Below are 17,475 nucleotides of genomic sequence, written 5' to 3'. Positions count from 1 at the left end.
AAATCTGGAAGTTTCACCTTTTCCAGCGGTCAGAAAGAGGACCCGGGACTGGTCGAGACAGAACCCAATATGCATTGCTTTATTTAGCATAACTGCCAATTATTTATTTGGCCCTGGTTAAAACAGTGAACCAGCTTAAATTCTGCTAATTAATTGGCGAAAGGCACAGAACATTCACAGGAGACCCAGCGAAAGGAATCGGATGTTTATCCAAGGAGGAAGCAGAACCCGACACACAATCTACACTGGATGGGGTGAGATTACAAGTGCTGGGATCCCACTCTGCTGTGTTGGGTTTGCATCTAGACCAGGATGATTTATTTAGGTATTGCCCATGTGGCCTCTGTTCATTAATACTTGGTACTCCATCTTCAGACAGACCAGCAACATAGAGGTTGTTAGACTTGGTGATGGTCCAACGAGGTATGGTAACAATTACAAGTCTTCAGGCTCAGACTACTTAAGGTTGGGTCAATTTAAAAACATACCCAAACAGACCTCCAATTCCTTTAAATGTGCCCCCTTTAAAGTTATGCCCTCTAGTATTTGAACCCTGGAAAAAGGTTCTGAACATCTATCCTTTCTATGCCTCTCATTACAGTTTTATAAATGTCTATCAAGTCACCCCTCAACGTCCGATGCGCCAGTGAAAACAATCCAAGAATTTTAATCTGCCTCACCAATGCAGTTAATAGTGAAGAGGAAAGCTTTAGACTGCAAAGATAGAGAACATAGAACAGTACTTGCTTTCCTTTCTTCAGCCAAGGCATAGAACGCAAGAGCAGGCTGTTATGCTAGAACTGTAAACAACACTAGTTCGGCAACAGCTTGAGAACTATGCACATTTCAGTCATCACATTAGGGAGAAGATATTACCACACTGGAGAGGATGCAAAAATATTGCCAAGACTCAAACATAGAATTAGAATTAGATCCTTTATTTGTCATTCAGACCTTACAGTCTGAACGAAATGTCGTTACCTGCAGCCATACATACAATAATAAACAACAGAACACAATAGTTACAAGGAATGATAGAAAACAAGCCTAGCTTACGGAGGAAACCAAGAGGAGACTTAATTGTGCTGTATTAAATTACAAGGAACCTTGACAGATTAAGTACGAAGGACATATTTCCCTTAGCAGTGGGGTGAGAAATCAGGGGGGTGTACATGGAATGTAGTCGCTAGAGATAAGGATGTTTTCTTTCCTTCCACCTAGACAGTGGAGGGGGATCAATAACTTGCTGCCTGAAAAGGTGATGAAAGCAGAAATTCTCATCTCAGTGGAGCAGCGGAAGAGTTGTGCCTCACAGCACCAGAGACCCGGGTACAGAGTTTGTACATTTTTCTCTGACCGTGTGGTCAATTATTATCATATTGAATGCCCCAATCCTGCTTCTATTTTCTTGTGATCTCTGCATCTTTTCCCAATGTTTATAGCACTAGATTGTTTCTCAGTTCTAACTCCAAGCAACGAGCTGTTCCCCCACCACCTCCACAAGAAGTAGTGACCCACCATCACTGGGAAAATGAAGACAATGGTATTGCTTAGTTTTAGACCGCTCTGCACCTCTTACAACCTCAATGGTGCCAGAGTACCCAAGGCTTAGGATCCGCTGCAAGCCAGCAGCAGTTCACACCAGAGAATATTAACAGTAACCGTGGAGCTGCAATGCAATGGCCCAGGTGTATACAAAAGAACTTGCAGCAACCAGAGCTCACCCCTGCCCTTCAGAAGATGAACTGTCTTGTTCATCTTGAGTATTAAAAATAATGACAAACTTGCAGAAGAAATGTGAGAAGAAACACCAAGTAAAATACTAATGCTTTTCCAGCTCATTAATTAGACAAATAATTTAACGTTACCATGTTAGTTTTGGTACAAATACAAAACAGAGTTCTATGCGGCCGACACTTGTTTACACCTCAAAACATACATCAATTTAAATTTTTGTGTCAATGTCTAAACCACCTTTAATATCCTGCGGCCAACATTTATTCTTCAAATCAACCATCATTTAAAGGCAGATGTGATACCTTCTCAGAATCACATTCTTATCCATGGGAGCTTGCAAAGTGAAAATGTCCTACACTACAGCAGTGAGCACACTACCAAAGTACTTCATCACTGCTTGGAAAGTACGGAGACAGCAGTGTCACGAAAGGCACCATAGGAAAGTTACTTTTCAAACCTACAAACCCTACGTGACTCTGCTCTACCAATGCATTGCATCCAATTTTAATACAAGTTGTCCTCACCTTCAATGCCCACAATAGATGCAAAATATAACAAGACTCATTAATTTGGCACCCTTGGGACTTCAGTGGTGCCAGGCTGGTAGATTTTCTGGACAATCGTATATTGCTCCTAGAAACCAGAAATGTCTCTTGCTCTTCACAGCCAATCAGGTCATCCAAGCACATACAAGCCCTACTTTATAAACATCTAGGCAAGGAACTCCTGTGTTCGCTCCAGGGTCCAAATATCCAGGATATATTCTCTGGCCTCAGTCAACTAACCTTCCTTTGGACACATGGACATGGTAATAGTCTCTTCCAACTCTCTCCTCATTTCTTCCATTAAACAGTGGGCCTGGAGTCACATATAAACTCAGTTTACTTCCTTTACTTCCAGTGGTTGCAAGTGACAGTTTTTTTTATTTCCCCCAAAAATCCCAATTATTTGAATTGCAATCTTTGAACTGACATGATGCTATACATATTTGTGTCTTTCAGAAATAATAGCCCACACCTCTAAATATCAGTTTAGTTTAGTAACTTCAACCACTATTGCAATAATACCCTCAGTATAGTCTTAACACAAGCACAGGGCAGAAAAGGTGAGCAAAAAAAAGTCCCCCTGATACAACACCAACATCCTACAACAGGGATGTTGATCAACAAGGCTCCCTCCCATGCACTGTATTTGAGGTATACCCAAGTTCAGGCAAGGCATTTAATATCTATTAAATGACTAAATATTTACTCGTTCAACAATGCAGTGTTCGAGAATCAATGACCTGCATTTACAATTCTTCAAAACAGGAAAGTGATAAGCCAGCTCCTCTGTACTGCTGATAACAGTTCAGGGAATTTACAGTGGAATAAATCTGATTCTTTACTTTCCCTTATATATTATAAAGCACTTAGTGCTGTAATTACAAAGCTATTGGGCTGTTACCCTTGCCTTTTACGGGACAATATTGCACTTTTATTATTGCCCGTATCTTGTTTACAAAACGTGATTGCAGTTCATGGATCATCTAAGATGACTGGAGCCACAAGTCAGTTGTTTTTCTATTTTTGCATCCATAAACACAAGCAAGTGTTTCATCCATGTTCTAATATTTCCCAACAGGTCAAGCCGGGCAAAGACTCACAAAAAGCTGGAGTAACTCAACAGGTCAGACAGCATCTCTGGAGAAAAGGAATAGATGACGTTTTGGGCAGAGACCCTTCTTCAGACTGAGAGTCAGGGGAAAGGGAAATGAGAGATATAGACAGTGATGTTGAGAGATATAGAACAAATGAATGAAAGATATGCAAAAAAGTAACAATGATAAAGGAAACAGGGCATTGTTAGCTGTTTGCATATCAAAGGTGAGAATCAGTACAGACAATGAGACTCAACAAGACAACTTTGAAGCTGGTAAGACGTTGGTGGGGGAAGGATGGAGAGAGAGGGAATGCAGGGGTTACTTGAAGTTAGATAAATCAAAAGTCATACCACTGGGGTGTAAGCTGCCCAAGGGAAATATGAGATACAGTTCCTCCAATTTGCGTTTGGCCTCACTCTGACAATGGAGAAGGCCTAGGACAGAAAGGTCAGTGTGGGAATGGGAAGCGGAATGAAAATGTTTGGCAACCTCCAGCCCTTCCTCCAGCTCATAAAATCCAGCCGAAAATAGAAACCTGCTTATCAGAGAATCATCAGCCATTATTCCACAGCACATTAATTCTTTGTTGCAATTCATTACTTCGTTACAGAGAGTCAGATTGGTGCTGCACAGAAATGGGTCCTTCCGTCTACCTCATCCATGCAGGCCTTTTTGCACATCCATATCCTTCCCGTCCCGATGTGGGAGTTCGATCACCGGCTGCGGATGGTTCGACTCCCTCAAGTCGAGGAAAGAAGATAAGACTTTATTGCCTTCCATCAGAGTGGGGAATGTGGAGGAGCTGCTGTGGTTGATGTTTATGTCAATTTTTTATGTAGTTGTGTGTCTTGTTGCTTTTTTGGTATGACTGTATGGCACACCAAATTCCTCGTATGTTGTAATTATGATGAAAACTCCAGTACATCAAATCAGAAAATGCTGAGAATACTCGGTATTGGCATATTATTGTCACGTGTACCGATGTACAGTGGAAACATATCTGTAGGCTTAGCAGCCTTTGTGCCAAGAGAAACAGGGCTATCGTTTTAGGTCAACAACCTTTAATCAGAATAGTTCTGATATAGGGTCATTGCCCTGAAACAAACTCATTTTCTCTCTCCTTTGATGCCTGATTCAGAGTGTTTCCAGCATTTTCTGCTTGTAGCTCTGATTTTCAGCACCTACAGTTACTGTTTTTCAGAAATCTGTACATACCATTCTTTCTCATCAATCTACCTGAGAGCACTTCAAAAATTAAGACCTTTTAGAGACTGCATTTGATAATCGAATAGAAATGCAGTCTGACTACACACTTGGAAACAAGTGGAGAGCTCAAGTTCCTATCACCCCACTGACTCCTGGGACTCTTGGGCCCATGGCAAAGTAGAGAAGGAGCATTTGGGATGGTATGGAGAACCAAGGCCCATGTTTCAGGTGAACAGAGACACCCTGGTTAAGCACACCACCATATAAACTAACCACCTCCCCTCCCCATCAGCCCGTACCTGCCCCATCTTTGGATGAGTCTGAAGTTTTTACATCATCTTCAGTGCAAACCAAGAACCAGTAGCAACACCATTTCTCACACCTTCAGTGTTAAAGTTCTCAGTAAAAAGTACAATGTTCTACAGATCAATACAATTCCAGTGATTTCTCAACTTTGGTCAGAGTGACACATTAGCCTCGACATCGCTGCAGACCTTTAAAAACCTACACAAAATATTGGTAGACCAGCTGGATGCAGGGGCTCCAAGAATGAAACCCATCCAGACTTTTGTCCCAAAAGGATCAACACAACATAAAATTAGTAGGACACCACAAGGTTGCACTCTACAGATACTGCCTGACCCGCCGAGTTACTCCAACACTGTATCCTTTTGGAATACTACTCAGGCTTACACCATCATGGTTTACCTAGAATAACTGATAACTTACTGTATGTGTGAAGACACACACCTCCAGATTCAGGGACAGTTTCTTCCCAGCTGTAATCAGGCAACTGAACCATCCTACCACAACTAGAGAGCAGTGCTGAACTACTATCTACCTCGTTGGTGACCCTCAGACCATCTTTGATCGGCTTTACCTTGCACTAAACGTTATTCCCTTACCCTGTATCCGTACACTGTGAATGGCTTGATCATGTATTGTCTTTCCGCTGACCAAAACCTAAACTAAACTGAAACTATATTCAATGGCTGTGTGGTTGAGTTTAACACGATGGTAAAGCTGCATCAAGAAAGAATTTCATGGTTCCCGTCCGGGTGCACATGACAATTAAAGTAGGTATGTTACAAAACTTACCTTCAGCGGCGCTGTAATTCTGCCACTGGCCGTGTGCGCGATTTTGGCGCGTTTGAGGGGGGGGGCGGGGTTAAAACGGGTTTTTTCCCCCGACCTGGTCCTGAATTATATTTGTTGGAGTGCAAGATTTTGCTAAAGAATCGTTCCTACGGCCGTTCTGTGTGTTTTTAAAAAAAATTCACCCGACAGGTTAATCGCTGGAATGATTTTAAAGTCAGCTTCTGAAGCCGTCAATGCCGACAACTGGGATGGATTTTATGGAGGAGCAGGTAAAAGAAAGTAGTTTATTTTTATGTATAAAAGTGTTTCTTAAGATGTATTCACATTTTAAGTTGCGAAACGGTGATTCTTCCCCCCAAAGAACCGGCAGTGTATTTGCTGCAGATATGGGGGTATAAATTCACCGCAACCTCAACTTTCTAAATGGTCCCGTTCCAGAAAATCCCACTCGCAAGCTGATTTAAATGACCATTAATTTACAGGTATTAAACATTAAATTCCTTCCATTTGGCCTATAAACCCATGACAATGAGATTTAAAAATTACTAGACCAAGTGCAGACCCGTTGGGTCTGTTTCCCCAACGCCGTTTGCGGGGGGGGGGGGGGGGGGGTGAGAAGAGGGGAGGGAGGGGAGAGGAGGAGGAGGAAACGGGATAGATTTGGGAGGGAAAGGAGAGCGGGGTAGGGGGTGAGAGATGGGGAGAGAGATGTGGGGGAGGGGGGATGGGGAAGGAGGGGAGGGAGGGGGAGAGAGGTGGGGGGGAGAGGGGAAAGAGTGGGGAGGGAGAGTGGAGGGGAAGGGGGAGAAAAGTGGAAGAGTGGGGAGGGAGGAGGAGAGGGGTAGGGGGAGTGATGGAAGAGGGACAGAGGGATAGGGGGAAGGGGGCGGGGGGAGAGAGGGAAGGGGGTGGGGTAGAGAGGGAAGAGGGTGGGGGAGAAAGGGATGGGAGAGGGAGAGGGGTGAGGAGAGGGAGAGGGGGAGGAGAGAAGGGGGAGAGAAGTGGAAGAGTGGGGAGGGAGGGAGGGGTAGCGGGAGTGGTGGAAGAGGGACGGGGGAGTGGTGGAAGAGGGACAGAGGGGTAGGGGAAGGGGGTGGTGGTAGAGAGGGAAGGGGGGTGCGGGAGAGGGATGGAGAGATGAGGGGGGGGGAACGATTTGATTAAAAATGTGTACACAAACACGACGAAATGTAATCAGGAGTTTCTATAAGATCCCCCCTCAATCTTCTAAAATTTAGTGAGTACAAGCCGAGTCTATCCAGTCTTTCTTCATATGAAAGTCCTGACATCCCAGGAATCAGTCTGGTGAACCTTCTCTGTACTCCCTCTATGGCAACAATGTCTTTGAGCATTGGGCATTGTGACATCACACGATGGAACGTTCACCATGGGCTGGGGCTCCTGCAAAGGCATATGTAAATGGGTCCATTCCGATTGGACATCTGTGAGCATCGGGCATTGTGACATCACACGATGGAACGTTCACCATGGGCTGGGGCTGGTGCTGCTTCTATGGGTGAGAAGCCAGTTTATTTTTGAAATATTGGGGGGGGGGGAGAAGGATTTGATTAAAAACGTGTACTTAAACACGACGAAATGTAATGAGGAGCAGATACTTAGAAAGAAAAGTGAAATCTCTACCGAAATGGAAAAGATGTCGGCGATTCTACGTCTGGTTTCGGAGTCGCAGGGAATCAAAGGAAGAAAGGCAGCCGGCAGCCGGCAGCCGTCCATGTAAATGGATCCATTCCGATTGGACATCTGCGAGTATTGGGCATTGTGACATCACACGATGGAACGAATCAAAAGGCAGAAAGGCAGCCGGACGGACAGCAGGCGACAGGCACAGACTTTTATATAATAGAATAGATAGATAGATAGATAGATGTTATATTCTGAATTATTGTGTGAATGTTATTTGGACACTTAGGCTATTTAAAAATGTTAATCTATTCTTAAGAAATGGATAGATGTTTAGATCTAGTAATTTAATTTTGTAATTAGCTACAATTAGGTAACTAACTAATTATATGCTTTAATTTCAAGTCATCTAAGTAAGATTGTTTCATATTTGTTTCAGAATGCTTCAATCTATAATAACTGAAAATTTCTTTTTAAGAAAGTTATCGGCCTTTAAATGTTCTCGATCACAGCTTTTGTATTAAGTCAATGAAAAAGCAATAGGGAACAAGATGCCAATTTCCGAGTATGAAAATGGCCATAACTTTTTTAATACTGAAGATATGAAAGTGAATTAGGTGTCAAATTAAAGTTCTTTTTATGCTTTATCTAATGGGACAAAATCTCAAAATTTTGTAACATCGCTAATTAAAGACAACTCTCAGGATGTCATTGATGGAGGTGGCATGCATGGCAACCACACTTTTTGACAATTATTTGTATCACTACCGGAAATAAATGCAAACACAACCGTTAACTTCTAGATTAGATATTTACCATTACCAAAATTCACCGAGCTCTTAAGAGAGTGGATAATGATACCACTCGCTGACCACACTTGCGCCTCAGACCCGCCCATCGCTGGCTGACAGATAGTATCCGTGAGCGACAGCGCTCGAGCGTCAATGGAAAGCGCGGGTGCCACGTGCAGCTGACAACGGAGACGACTAGCAGACCAATCAACGCCCCCGGTACTGCGTCTTCTCTCTCCCCCCTCCCCCCGTTGCCGCTTACCCCCCCCCCCCCCCCCACAGCCTCTCCGGCAGCGTGCGGCTGCGAGCAACGACTGATCTCGGCGGTCAACCACGATCTCTCCCGACCCCCCACAAACCGCCAACTCAGCCCAATCCCTTCCTCCTTTACACCCCACAAGCAGCACCACAACCCCTCACCTCTCGAACGCCAAGCGGACGAAGAAGATGCCGATCGCCAGCGGGAAAGCGAAGTGCAAGTCGCTGGCCTGAGGGTATTCGGCGCCATCGGTATTCTTCAGGTCGGCCCAGGTGACGTTGTGAGGGAGCCAGAAGCGCTCGTTCCAGAACCAGGCTGAGAAGCCGGCCATGTTTGCGTGAAGGTGCTGGAGTTCGGAGCCCACTTCTTTCTGGCGCTCCGTCTCTCCCAGGCGGGGCGGCGCCGAGCCGTCTAATAACCACAGGCTGACGTCACCGTGAAGGGGGCCCGGCCCTTCTCAGTGAACGTCATCTCACACGAAAAGATGCCCTGTGGCGCTGCAATCCGCCACCCGCTGCAACATGCATCGCAGGAAGGTTTTAATGAGACTCCTGCCACATATTAGGTATGAGTTATCGAGTCGATCTGTCAAGCAACGTTCCCACGGGACACTGACCCTCTCAGGACTTCGCTCAAATACAAGCATCCCAATAACCGACCAACCCCCCAAAGCAAAAGGCTGCAGACGCTGGCTATCTGAGGTAAAAACACAAAAGTCTGGAATACTCGACAGATCCAGGAGCATCTGTGGGAAACAGGGGTCACGCTTTCGATCCGTTCCTTGTTTGCAACACCCTCATGGCATTGCAATTCCGATGAAGCATCATTGGCTTGAAGCATGGACTGTTTGTCCACTGATGCTGCCTGTCCTGCCGAGCGTTTCCAGCACAGAATAATTGAGCTGCATAGCATGGAAACAGGCCTTTCGGTTGAATTTGTCCATGCCGACCATGTTGGCATTCTGGGCTCGTCTCATTTGGCCCATGTCCCCTTAAACTGGCTCGAACTGCTGGCTCGAAGGGCCGAATGGCCTCCTGCACCTATTTTCTATGTTTCTAAACCTTTCCTACCTGTATATCTGTCTAAATGTATATTGAAAGTGGTAATTTTATATACTTTCACAACTTCCTCTGGCAGATCATTCAGATTTGTACAGGGAGCATTTCAGCCTTATTTTGTGCTGGGGCTTATTAAATGTAGATTTAACCACAAAATTAAATGATACCCAATTAACAATGTCATGGCGCTTTCATTTCTGTAAAATACAGCATGAATTTCAGGGTCTTCCACACTGGTGACAAAAGCTTTCAAACACACCAGAGACAACCGGAGATCAATTCATTTAAAGTAGTATCTCCAACCTCCATATTCTTTCCAAAACCCTTAAATGTATTGTCAATTCCCAAATCCATAAACTTCCATTCAGCAGCTCTGTGATTGAATCTCTCTAATTAGGCATCCACCCAATCATAGTACTTAAAAAGTCCCCTCAGCGTCACAAGTTACGGTCTGTAATTGTGATAAACGATCCCTTCTCAATCATGTCAGCACAGGTGCAATCTTTGCCACAGTTCATGATAGAATGGCAATTTAGGACAAATAAACTATTGATTTGTGGTATTCGTAGAGTCATACGGCATGGAAATTGGCCCAGCTTGCTCAAGGTACCCAAATACACGAGTCCCACCTGCCCACGTTTGGCCCATATCCCTCTAAACCTTTCCTATCCGTGTCCTAATGCCCTTTAAATGTTGTTATAGTTTCTGCCTCAACTACCTTCTCTGGCAGCTCATTCCATACACCCACCACCCTCTGTGTGGAAAAAAGTGCCAGATAAAATAGAACGGGAAATATTCAGTCAAATCTCTCTTCCTGGCACTCTGTCTCACTGCCAGTGTGCTAAAGAACCATGTTCCTGTCACGAATCACCCTCTACAAACTGCTCTACATTTGTTCCCATATAATGATGCTTCTAGGAAGCCCCAGATATTGCTATGGTAAAGGTGCTTTACAAAATTGTTGTGCTATCTGCCATCTTGTCCTAAATGAGATGACATTTCCTCCAATTAACTTTTGAGAAAGACAACAACATTGTCTTTAGTTCTAACCACAAACTCTATTTTGTAGTCACCAATTCCAGCTCCTTCTCTGAAGATGGTTGGTCCCAAGACACTGCCCCGAGGAACTCTTCCAGAGATCTCTGGAGGTCGATGAGCACAGCCATCTTCTTTTATCAAGGTATGACTAGTTATTTGATCGTTTTCCCCTTGATGCCCATTGTCTTCAGTTTTACAGTGTTTCCATGAAACCGAGTTAACAGCATGGTTTTAGAGGTTGCCACCCTGCGGCTTAGGGAAATGCCATGAAAGAAGGAATGGGTGATCGCCAGGGAAGAAGGGAAGAAAGGCAGGGAGCCAGAGAAACCTCAGAGTGCATCTCACTCCCAAACCATTTTTTAACGTTAGAAAATGGTGAGCGTGAATGTGCCTCTGGCATGTGAAGGCACCGTGTGTGGATCAACTGCATGAGGGGAGTGGAGCAAGAGTTCAAGGGCACACTAGTGGTGAGAGACTCAATCGTGAGGAGAAAAGACATGCGCTTCTGTTACCGCTGGCATGGGTCCAGGATGGTGCGTTACTTCCTTGGTACCAGGATCACGGACATCACTAAATGGCTGCAGGTTATTGTAAAGGGGAGAGTGGTTCACATTGATACTAAAGGCTTAGATAAAAAGAGAGATGAGGTCCTGTATTTTGACTTTTGACAATAGATTAAAAAACAGGATCTTACAAATTGGACGGATCGCACCTGAACTAGAACAAGTCCCACATATTTGCAGGGAGGTTTGCTAGTGCTTTTGGGAAGGGTTTTAATTAATTTGGCTGGGGAACGGAACAGAATGTGGATGTGCAGTTGGGGAGGAGGGAATTGTGAAAGAAAAACAGTCAGTCCGGAATTGTAGAAGGCTAATACAATTTAGCCTTGCATTAGCCTGAGAAGGAATGCAAGGTTAAATTGCATCTATTTTAATACAAGGAGTCTGATTAGTAACACAGATGAACTGAAAGCATCGATTAGCACATGGGAATATGATATGGTTGCAATGACAGGGACATGGTTGAAAGAAGGGCAGGACTGGTAACTCAACATTTCAGGCTATAGAAACATCAGGAGTGATAGTGTGGGGATGTAAAAGAGGAGATGGCATTGCAATATTAATTAAGGAGTCCATTACTGCAGTAATGAGGTAGGATATCCTAGAAAGCTCTTCAAATGAGACCATATGGTTGGAACTTAGAAACAAAAAGGGGATGATCACTTTGCTGTCCCCTTAACGTCCAACAGGATGAAAACTTTTATATGTAGGCAAATCACAGAGATTGTGTAAGAATAATAGCGTTATAGTAGCATAGGATTTTAATTTCTCGAACATTTACTGGTAACACTTTTAAAGGTATAGAAGGGGTGAAATTTAAAAAATGCATCCAGAATAGATTTTTGAGCCAGTACATAGATAATCCAACTGCAGAAGGGGCAGTACTGGACCTAATCTTAGGGAATGTAACCAGGCAAGTAGTCTGAGTATCAGTGGGAGAGTACAGTCGAAATAGTCACCATAACTTTGCAAGTCTTAAGGTAGTTATGAAAATGGATAAGGTTAGTCCAGAAATTAAAAATTTGGTGGGTGGTGGTTGATTTTGATTTCATAAGGCAGGACCGGACAAAAATAGACTGGGAGCAGCTACTGCAGACAAATATGCATTCAACAAGTAAGAGTTGTTCAAATGTGAAATAGTGAGCGTTCAGGGCTACTGTACTCCCTGAAAAGTAAAAGGTAACAAGAGAACCAGTCCTAGCAACCTTGGATATCAAGGGATATTGAGGGTTAAATAAAACTAAAGAAGGAAGTGTATTGCAGGCACAGAAAAGTGAAAATGGGGAAAGCGTGATCAAATCATAGAGTCATACAGTGTGGAAACAGGCCCTTCGGTCCAACTTATCCACATCTACTAACATGCCCCATCTACACTAGTCCCACCTGCCTGTGTTTGGTCCATATCCCTCTAAACCTATCCATGTATCTGTCTTAATACCTTTAAAACATCACGATAGTACCTAGCTCAACTACCACCTCTGGCAACTCATTTCATACACCTACCACCCTTTGTATAAAAATAGTTGCCCCTCACATTAAATCTTCCCCCCTCACGTTAAACGCAAACCAATTCCTCTACTCTGGGTAAAATACGCTGTGCATTGACCTTATCTATTTCTCTCATGATTTTGTACACCCCTGTAAGATCACCCATTATTCTCCTGTGCTCCAAGGAATAAAGTCATAACCAGCTCATCCTCTCCCTTTAGCTCAAGCCCTCGAATACTGGCAACATCCTTGCAAATCTTCTCTACACCCTTTCCAGCTTGACAACAGGGGAACTGTGGTAGAGTGAAGTCCATTGGGGGTCTAAAGGGCAATCTGTGTTTGGAACAAGAGAACAGAGGCAAGGAATTCAATTAATACTTTTCATCTGTATTCACTCTTTGGCTCCTCTATTCATTAGTTATTTTGTTATATAACATATGATATCAGAAGAGTGTTAATGTAATGGACATTTGACATTGGAGGTACAAAACTATAGGAACATAAGCAACACCATCCAATCTGCCTGCTCTCAAACATCAAAAAAGTGATGGAAGGTGTCATTGACAGTGCTCCCACTTACTCATCAATAACTCACTCACCGAGGACCAGTCTGTTCCTGACCTCATCAAAGCCTTGGCCCAAACATGGACCAAAGAGCTAAATTCCACAGTTGAGGTAACATAGAAACATAGAAAATAGGTGCAGGAGTAGGCCATTCGGCCCTTCGAGCCTGCACCGCCATTCAATATGATCATGGCTGATCATCCAACTCAGTATCCTGTACCTGCCTTCTCTCCATACCCCCTGATCCCTTTAGCCACAAGGGCCACATCTAACTCCCTCTTAAATATAGCCAATGAACTGGCCTCAACTACCTTCTGCGGGAGAGAATTCCACAGATTCATCACTCTCTGTGTGAAAAATGTTTTCCTCATCTCGGTCCTAAAAGATTTCCCCTTTATCCTTAAACTGTGACCCCTTGTTCTGGACTTCCCCAACATCAGGAACAATCTTCCTGCATCTAGACTGTCCAACCCCTTAAGGATTTTGTAAGTTTCTATAAGATCCCCCCTCAATCTTCTAAATTCTAGCGAGTACAAGCCGAGTCTATCCAGTCTTTCTTCATATGAAAGTCCTGACATCCCAGGAATCAGTCTGGTGAACCTTCTCTGCACTCCCTCTATGGCAATAATGTCCTTCCTCAGATTTGGAGACCAAAACTGTACGCAATACTCCAGGTGTGGTCTCACCAAGACCCTGTACAACTGCAGTAGAACCTCCCTGCTCCTATACTCAAATCCTTTTGCTATGAATGCTAACATACCATTCGCCTTCTTCACTGCCTGCTGCACCTGCATGCCTACTTTTAATGACTGCTGTACCATGACACCCAGGTCTCGTTGCATCTCCCCCTTTCCTAATCGGCCACCATTCAGATAATAAATGTAAAATTGACATTAATTGCCTTTGATATCGAGGAAGGATTTGACCCAGTGTGGCATCAAGAAGCTCTGGTAAAACTGAAGTTAATCGGCATTAAAGGGAAAATTTTCCAATGGCTGGAGTCATATTTTGCACAAATATTAATAGTTGTGTTTGTTGGAGGTACAAAACTATAAGAACATAATAATTATCATAGAATGATAGCAGCAGGTTCAATTCACAGGGATGGAAGCTCAGAAAAAGATGAGGCATTAAATACTTCATATTAGTTTATGTGGAGAGTTGGCTTTAAGTCTGAAACTATAACACTTTTCGGGAATTTTAATGCTATCATATGTTGCTCCTATGTAACATGGAAGTCTTTTGGCCAATTGTCATTTTAAGTAGTGAAGTAAACTTGCCTTATAAATGGCATTGCACCTCTTTGAAGCATCTCAAATGCCTCCCCGTATAATGGAGCCTGATTGCACTTGCCTTCAATAGTTGCTGCCTCTGGACCAGCCACATAAATGCTGTGACTCCAAGAGCAGGTCACACACTGGGTATTCTGCGGCAGGTGACTCACGTCCTGACATTCCGTGGCTTTTCTATCTTCTGTACGGCACAAGTCAGAAGCGTATTGGAATATCCTCTACTTGTCTGGATGAATGCAGCTCCAACATACTTAAGAAGCTTAATATCATGCAGCCTGCTTGATTGGCACCCCATCCGCCACCCTCAACATTTATTCCCTCCACCACTGGCACGCTGCGGTTGCAAGACGCAAACCAGTCACTTCTTCCACCAAGGACAGGGGTAGCAAGCACAAGACAACACTGCCACCTGCAGGTTTCTTTCCAAGCGGCACCTTGTCCTGACCTGGAAATATATTGCTGTTCTTTGATCATCACTGGGCCCAACTCTCTTCCTGACACCACTATGAGTGCATCTTCACCAGAATTACTGCATCGGTTCAAGAAGATAGCTCACCATCACCTTCTCAAGGGCAATTAGATGTGAGCATAAAATGCTGGCCCTACCAATGATGCCCATGTTACAAAAAGTGAATTAAAACATAATAGTCCCATTCGATCTAACAGACTGGTAAGCTGTTCCTTGGTTTAGCATCTGAGCCACAGTACCTTCAAAGGTGCACGCTCCCTCAGTATGGTACTGAAATGTTGGTCGAGTTTTTTTTGCTCGATTCCCTAGCGCTGAACTTGAATGTACAACCTTCTGACTCAGCGGCAAGGGGACTGCAATGTGAGCTGACCTGATATGCCAACAACATAGCACATGTTGATGAATAAATGGAAATGAGTTGTTGACAGCATATTGTTTGCCTCAGGACTCCTCTCTCCCATTCAGCAAACTGGCTTGTGGTTTAGAAACATAGAAAATAGGTGCAGGAGTAGGCCATTCGGCCCTTTGAGCCAGCACCGCCATTCAATGTGGTCATGGCTGATCATCCAAAATCAGTACCCCGTTCCGGCTTTTTCCCCATATCCCTTGGTTCCCTTAGCCCGAAGAGCTAAATCTAACTCTCTTGAAAACATCCAGTGAATTGGCTTCCACTGCCTTCTGTGGCAGAGAATTCCACAGATTCACAACTCTCTGGGTGAAAAAGTTTTCCCTCATCTCAGTTTAAATCCAAATCAAATCCAAGATTGACTTGAAAACTATCCCCTTTATCTTTAATACTTTGCAGTATCTCACAGAATATTCAAAACTATTATCAAAGAAATAGCAACCATTTGTTGCAGGATATATTAAGAGAGAGAAAGCTTTCAGCACTGCCTTGTATAACCAGCATGCATCTTAAACAATTCAGCAGTATTGGTAGAAACCCAAGATGTAATAAGCCCTGCCCTGAAATAAACAGCCCAATTTCCATAATCTTTACAATACAATTTGAGAAATTGGCATGATGTGTGATACAGACCAGATATTAATATTTTTCTTCCCTCTCAGAGGTATCGCCCAATACTACACTTTACTACACTTCCATTTGTGCTCACAGTCCATTGTACCACACCCAAACACAAATTCATCATGTATGAATCTTGACAGTCATATTCAGGGAGCTGTTGGATCACAATTTTGTCCGCAGTGAATGATACTGTCTTCTGCCAGTAGAGGGGTGAATTATAAGCTGGCCAAAATCCTCCTCCCATACTGTGGATTGCTGAGGGGCAATGATCACCCCGTTATGTTCTACCTCTCTGGTTGCATTTATTCACTGGCTAAACTTACTGAGCAATTAAAAGAGCTGATTTACAGTTTGAATGTAGAAAATATATTGCCATGGAGATTTATTAGCATCTAACTTCCTTCTTTTGCATAATTAGAGCCAATTTATTTTATGTGTCAGTTTCCTCTGCTCTCCTGCTGCTCCCCCCCACACCCCAACCCCACAGGCACTCCCCCATCTTACAACATACAGAGTTTTCTTGCCAAATATAACATTCTAGCAACATTCCCTTATTCATTAGGAAGGTACAGCAACTAGATCATGATGAATATAACGATTCTGGCGTTTAGGTGGAGTGAGATTTTTCACCATGGTTTCCAGGCATGCGATTAAACATAATAAACATGTTTTACTGACAGCTTCTAGTGAAACAGAGGGGTATCCAGCCTCTCCTTATAAGTAAAGCCTTCCATTCCAGGCAACATTCTGGTGAATCTTTTCTGCACTTTCTATTGCTACCACATTTTTTCTGTAGTGTGGCAACTAGAACTGTACATTATACTCTGTGCCGTCTGACCAATGTTTCATACAGCTCCATGACATCCCAACTCTTATACTTAATGCCTCAGCCTATGAAGGCAAGCCTGCTTCTATGACTCCATCCACTTGTGTCACCATTTTCAAAGAGCTATGAACTTGCACCTCAGGCCTCTCTGTACATCAACACTCCTGAGATCCCTGGCATTTGCTGTATATTTCCTGTCAGTACTTGATATCTCAAAATGTATTACCTGTCATTAACCAGTATAAAATCCTATATTTGGAGCAGAGATTAAAGACTTCAGAAGGTCGCTGAACAACACCTTGGGGAGTCACCAATATGACAATGAGAATGTAAATTTTTGCAAAATAAATGTTATGAACATTATCTAAAGTGGTGATGGACTGATTCGTTTTCAGAGGAACTGCAAATAGAACTGAAGATTGCACAATATTTGAGTCATGGAGAGATACAGTGTGGAATCGGGCCCTTTGACCTACTGAGTCCATGCTGACCACCAAGCACCCACTTACTCATGAACACCCACTCGTTTGACCTTATGAATGAGAGAAGGTAATTGAGGAAGCAGCTGAAGACAGTTGACCTCAGAACCCTGCCCTGAGGTGCGCCTGCTACAATGTCCTGGATCTTAGATAATATGCCTCAAACAAGTACAACCATCTTTATATAGGAGAGGTACTACCCCATCTGGTGGAGAGTTTTGACTTGCTGGTTTCCATTGACTTCAACTTCACTGGAGCTCCTTGATGCCACACGCTTGGTCAAATGCTGCCTTGATATCA

At 43.6% G+C, this 17,475-nt stretch overlaps 1 protein-coding gene across 1 annotated transcript in view; it reads right to left on the bottom strand.

Moving 5' to 3' along the window:
- Positions 1-8,852, bottom strand: part of LOC116968839 (ceramide synthase 6-like) — a 77,676-nt gene extending 68,824 nt beyond the window's left edge. The window contains exon 1 of the mRNA XM_033015803.1: positions 8,536-8,852. Within this exon, the coding sequence (XP_032871694.1) occupies positions 8,536-8,705 (170 nt within the window). The 5' untranslated portion in view covers positions 8,706-8,852. The remainder of the gene's footprint in view (positions 1-8,535) is intronic.
- Between the last annotated feature and the right edge of the window lie 8,623 nt (positions 8,853-17,475).

This window comes from Amblyraja radiata, chromosome 46, assembly GCF_010909765.2.
Source record: "Amblyraja radiata isolate CabotCenter1 chromosome 46, sAmbRad1.1.pri, whole genome shotgun sequence".
Classification (NCBI taxonomy): Eukaryota; Metazoa; Chordata; class Chondrichthyes; order Rajiformes; family Rajidae; genus Amblyraja; species Amblyraja radiata.
The sequence above is the reverse complement of the archived record's forward strand: the minus strand, read 5'-3'. Positions and strand labels throughout refer to the sequence as shown.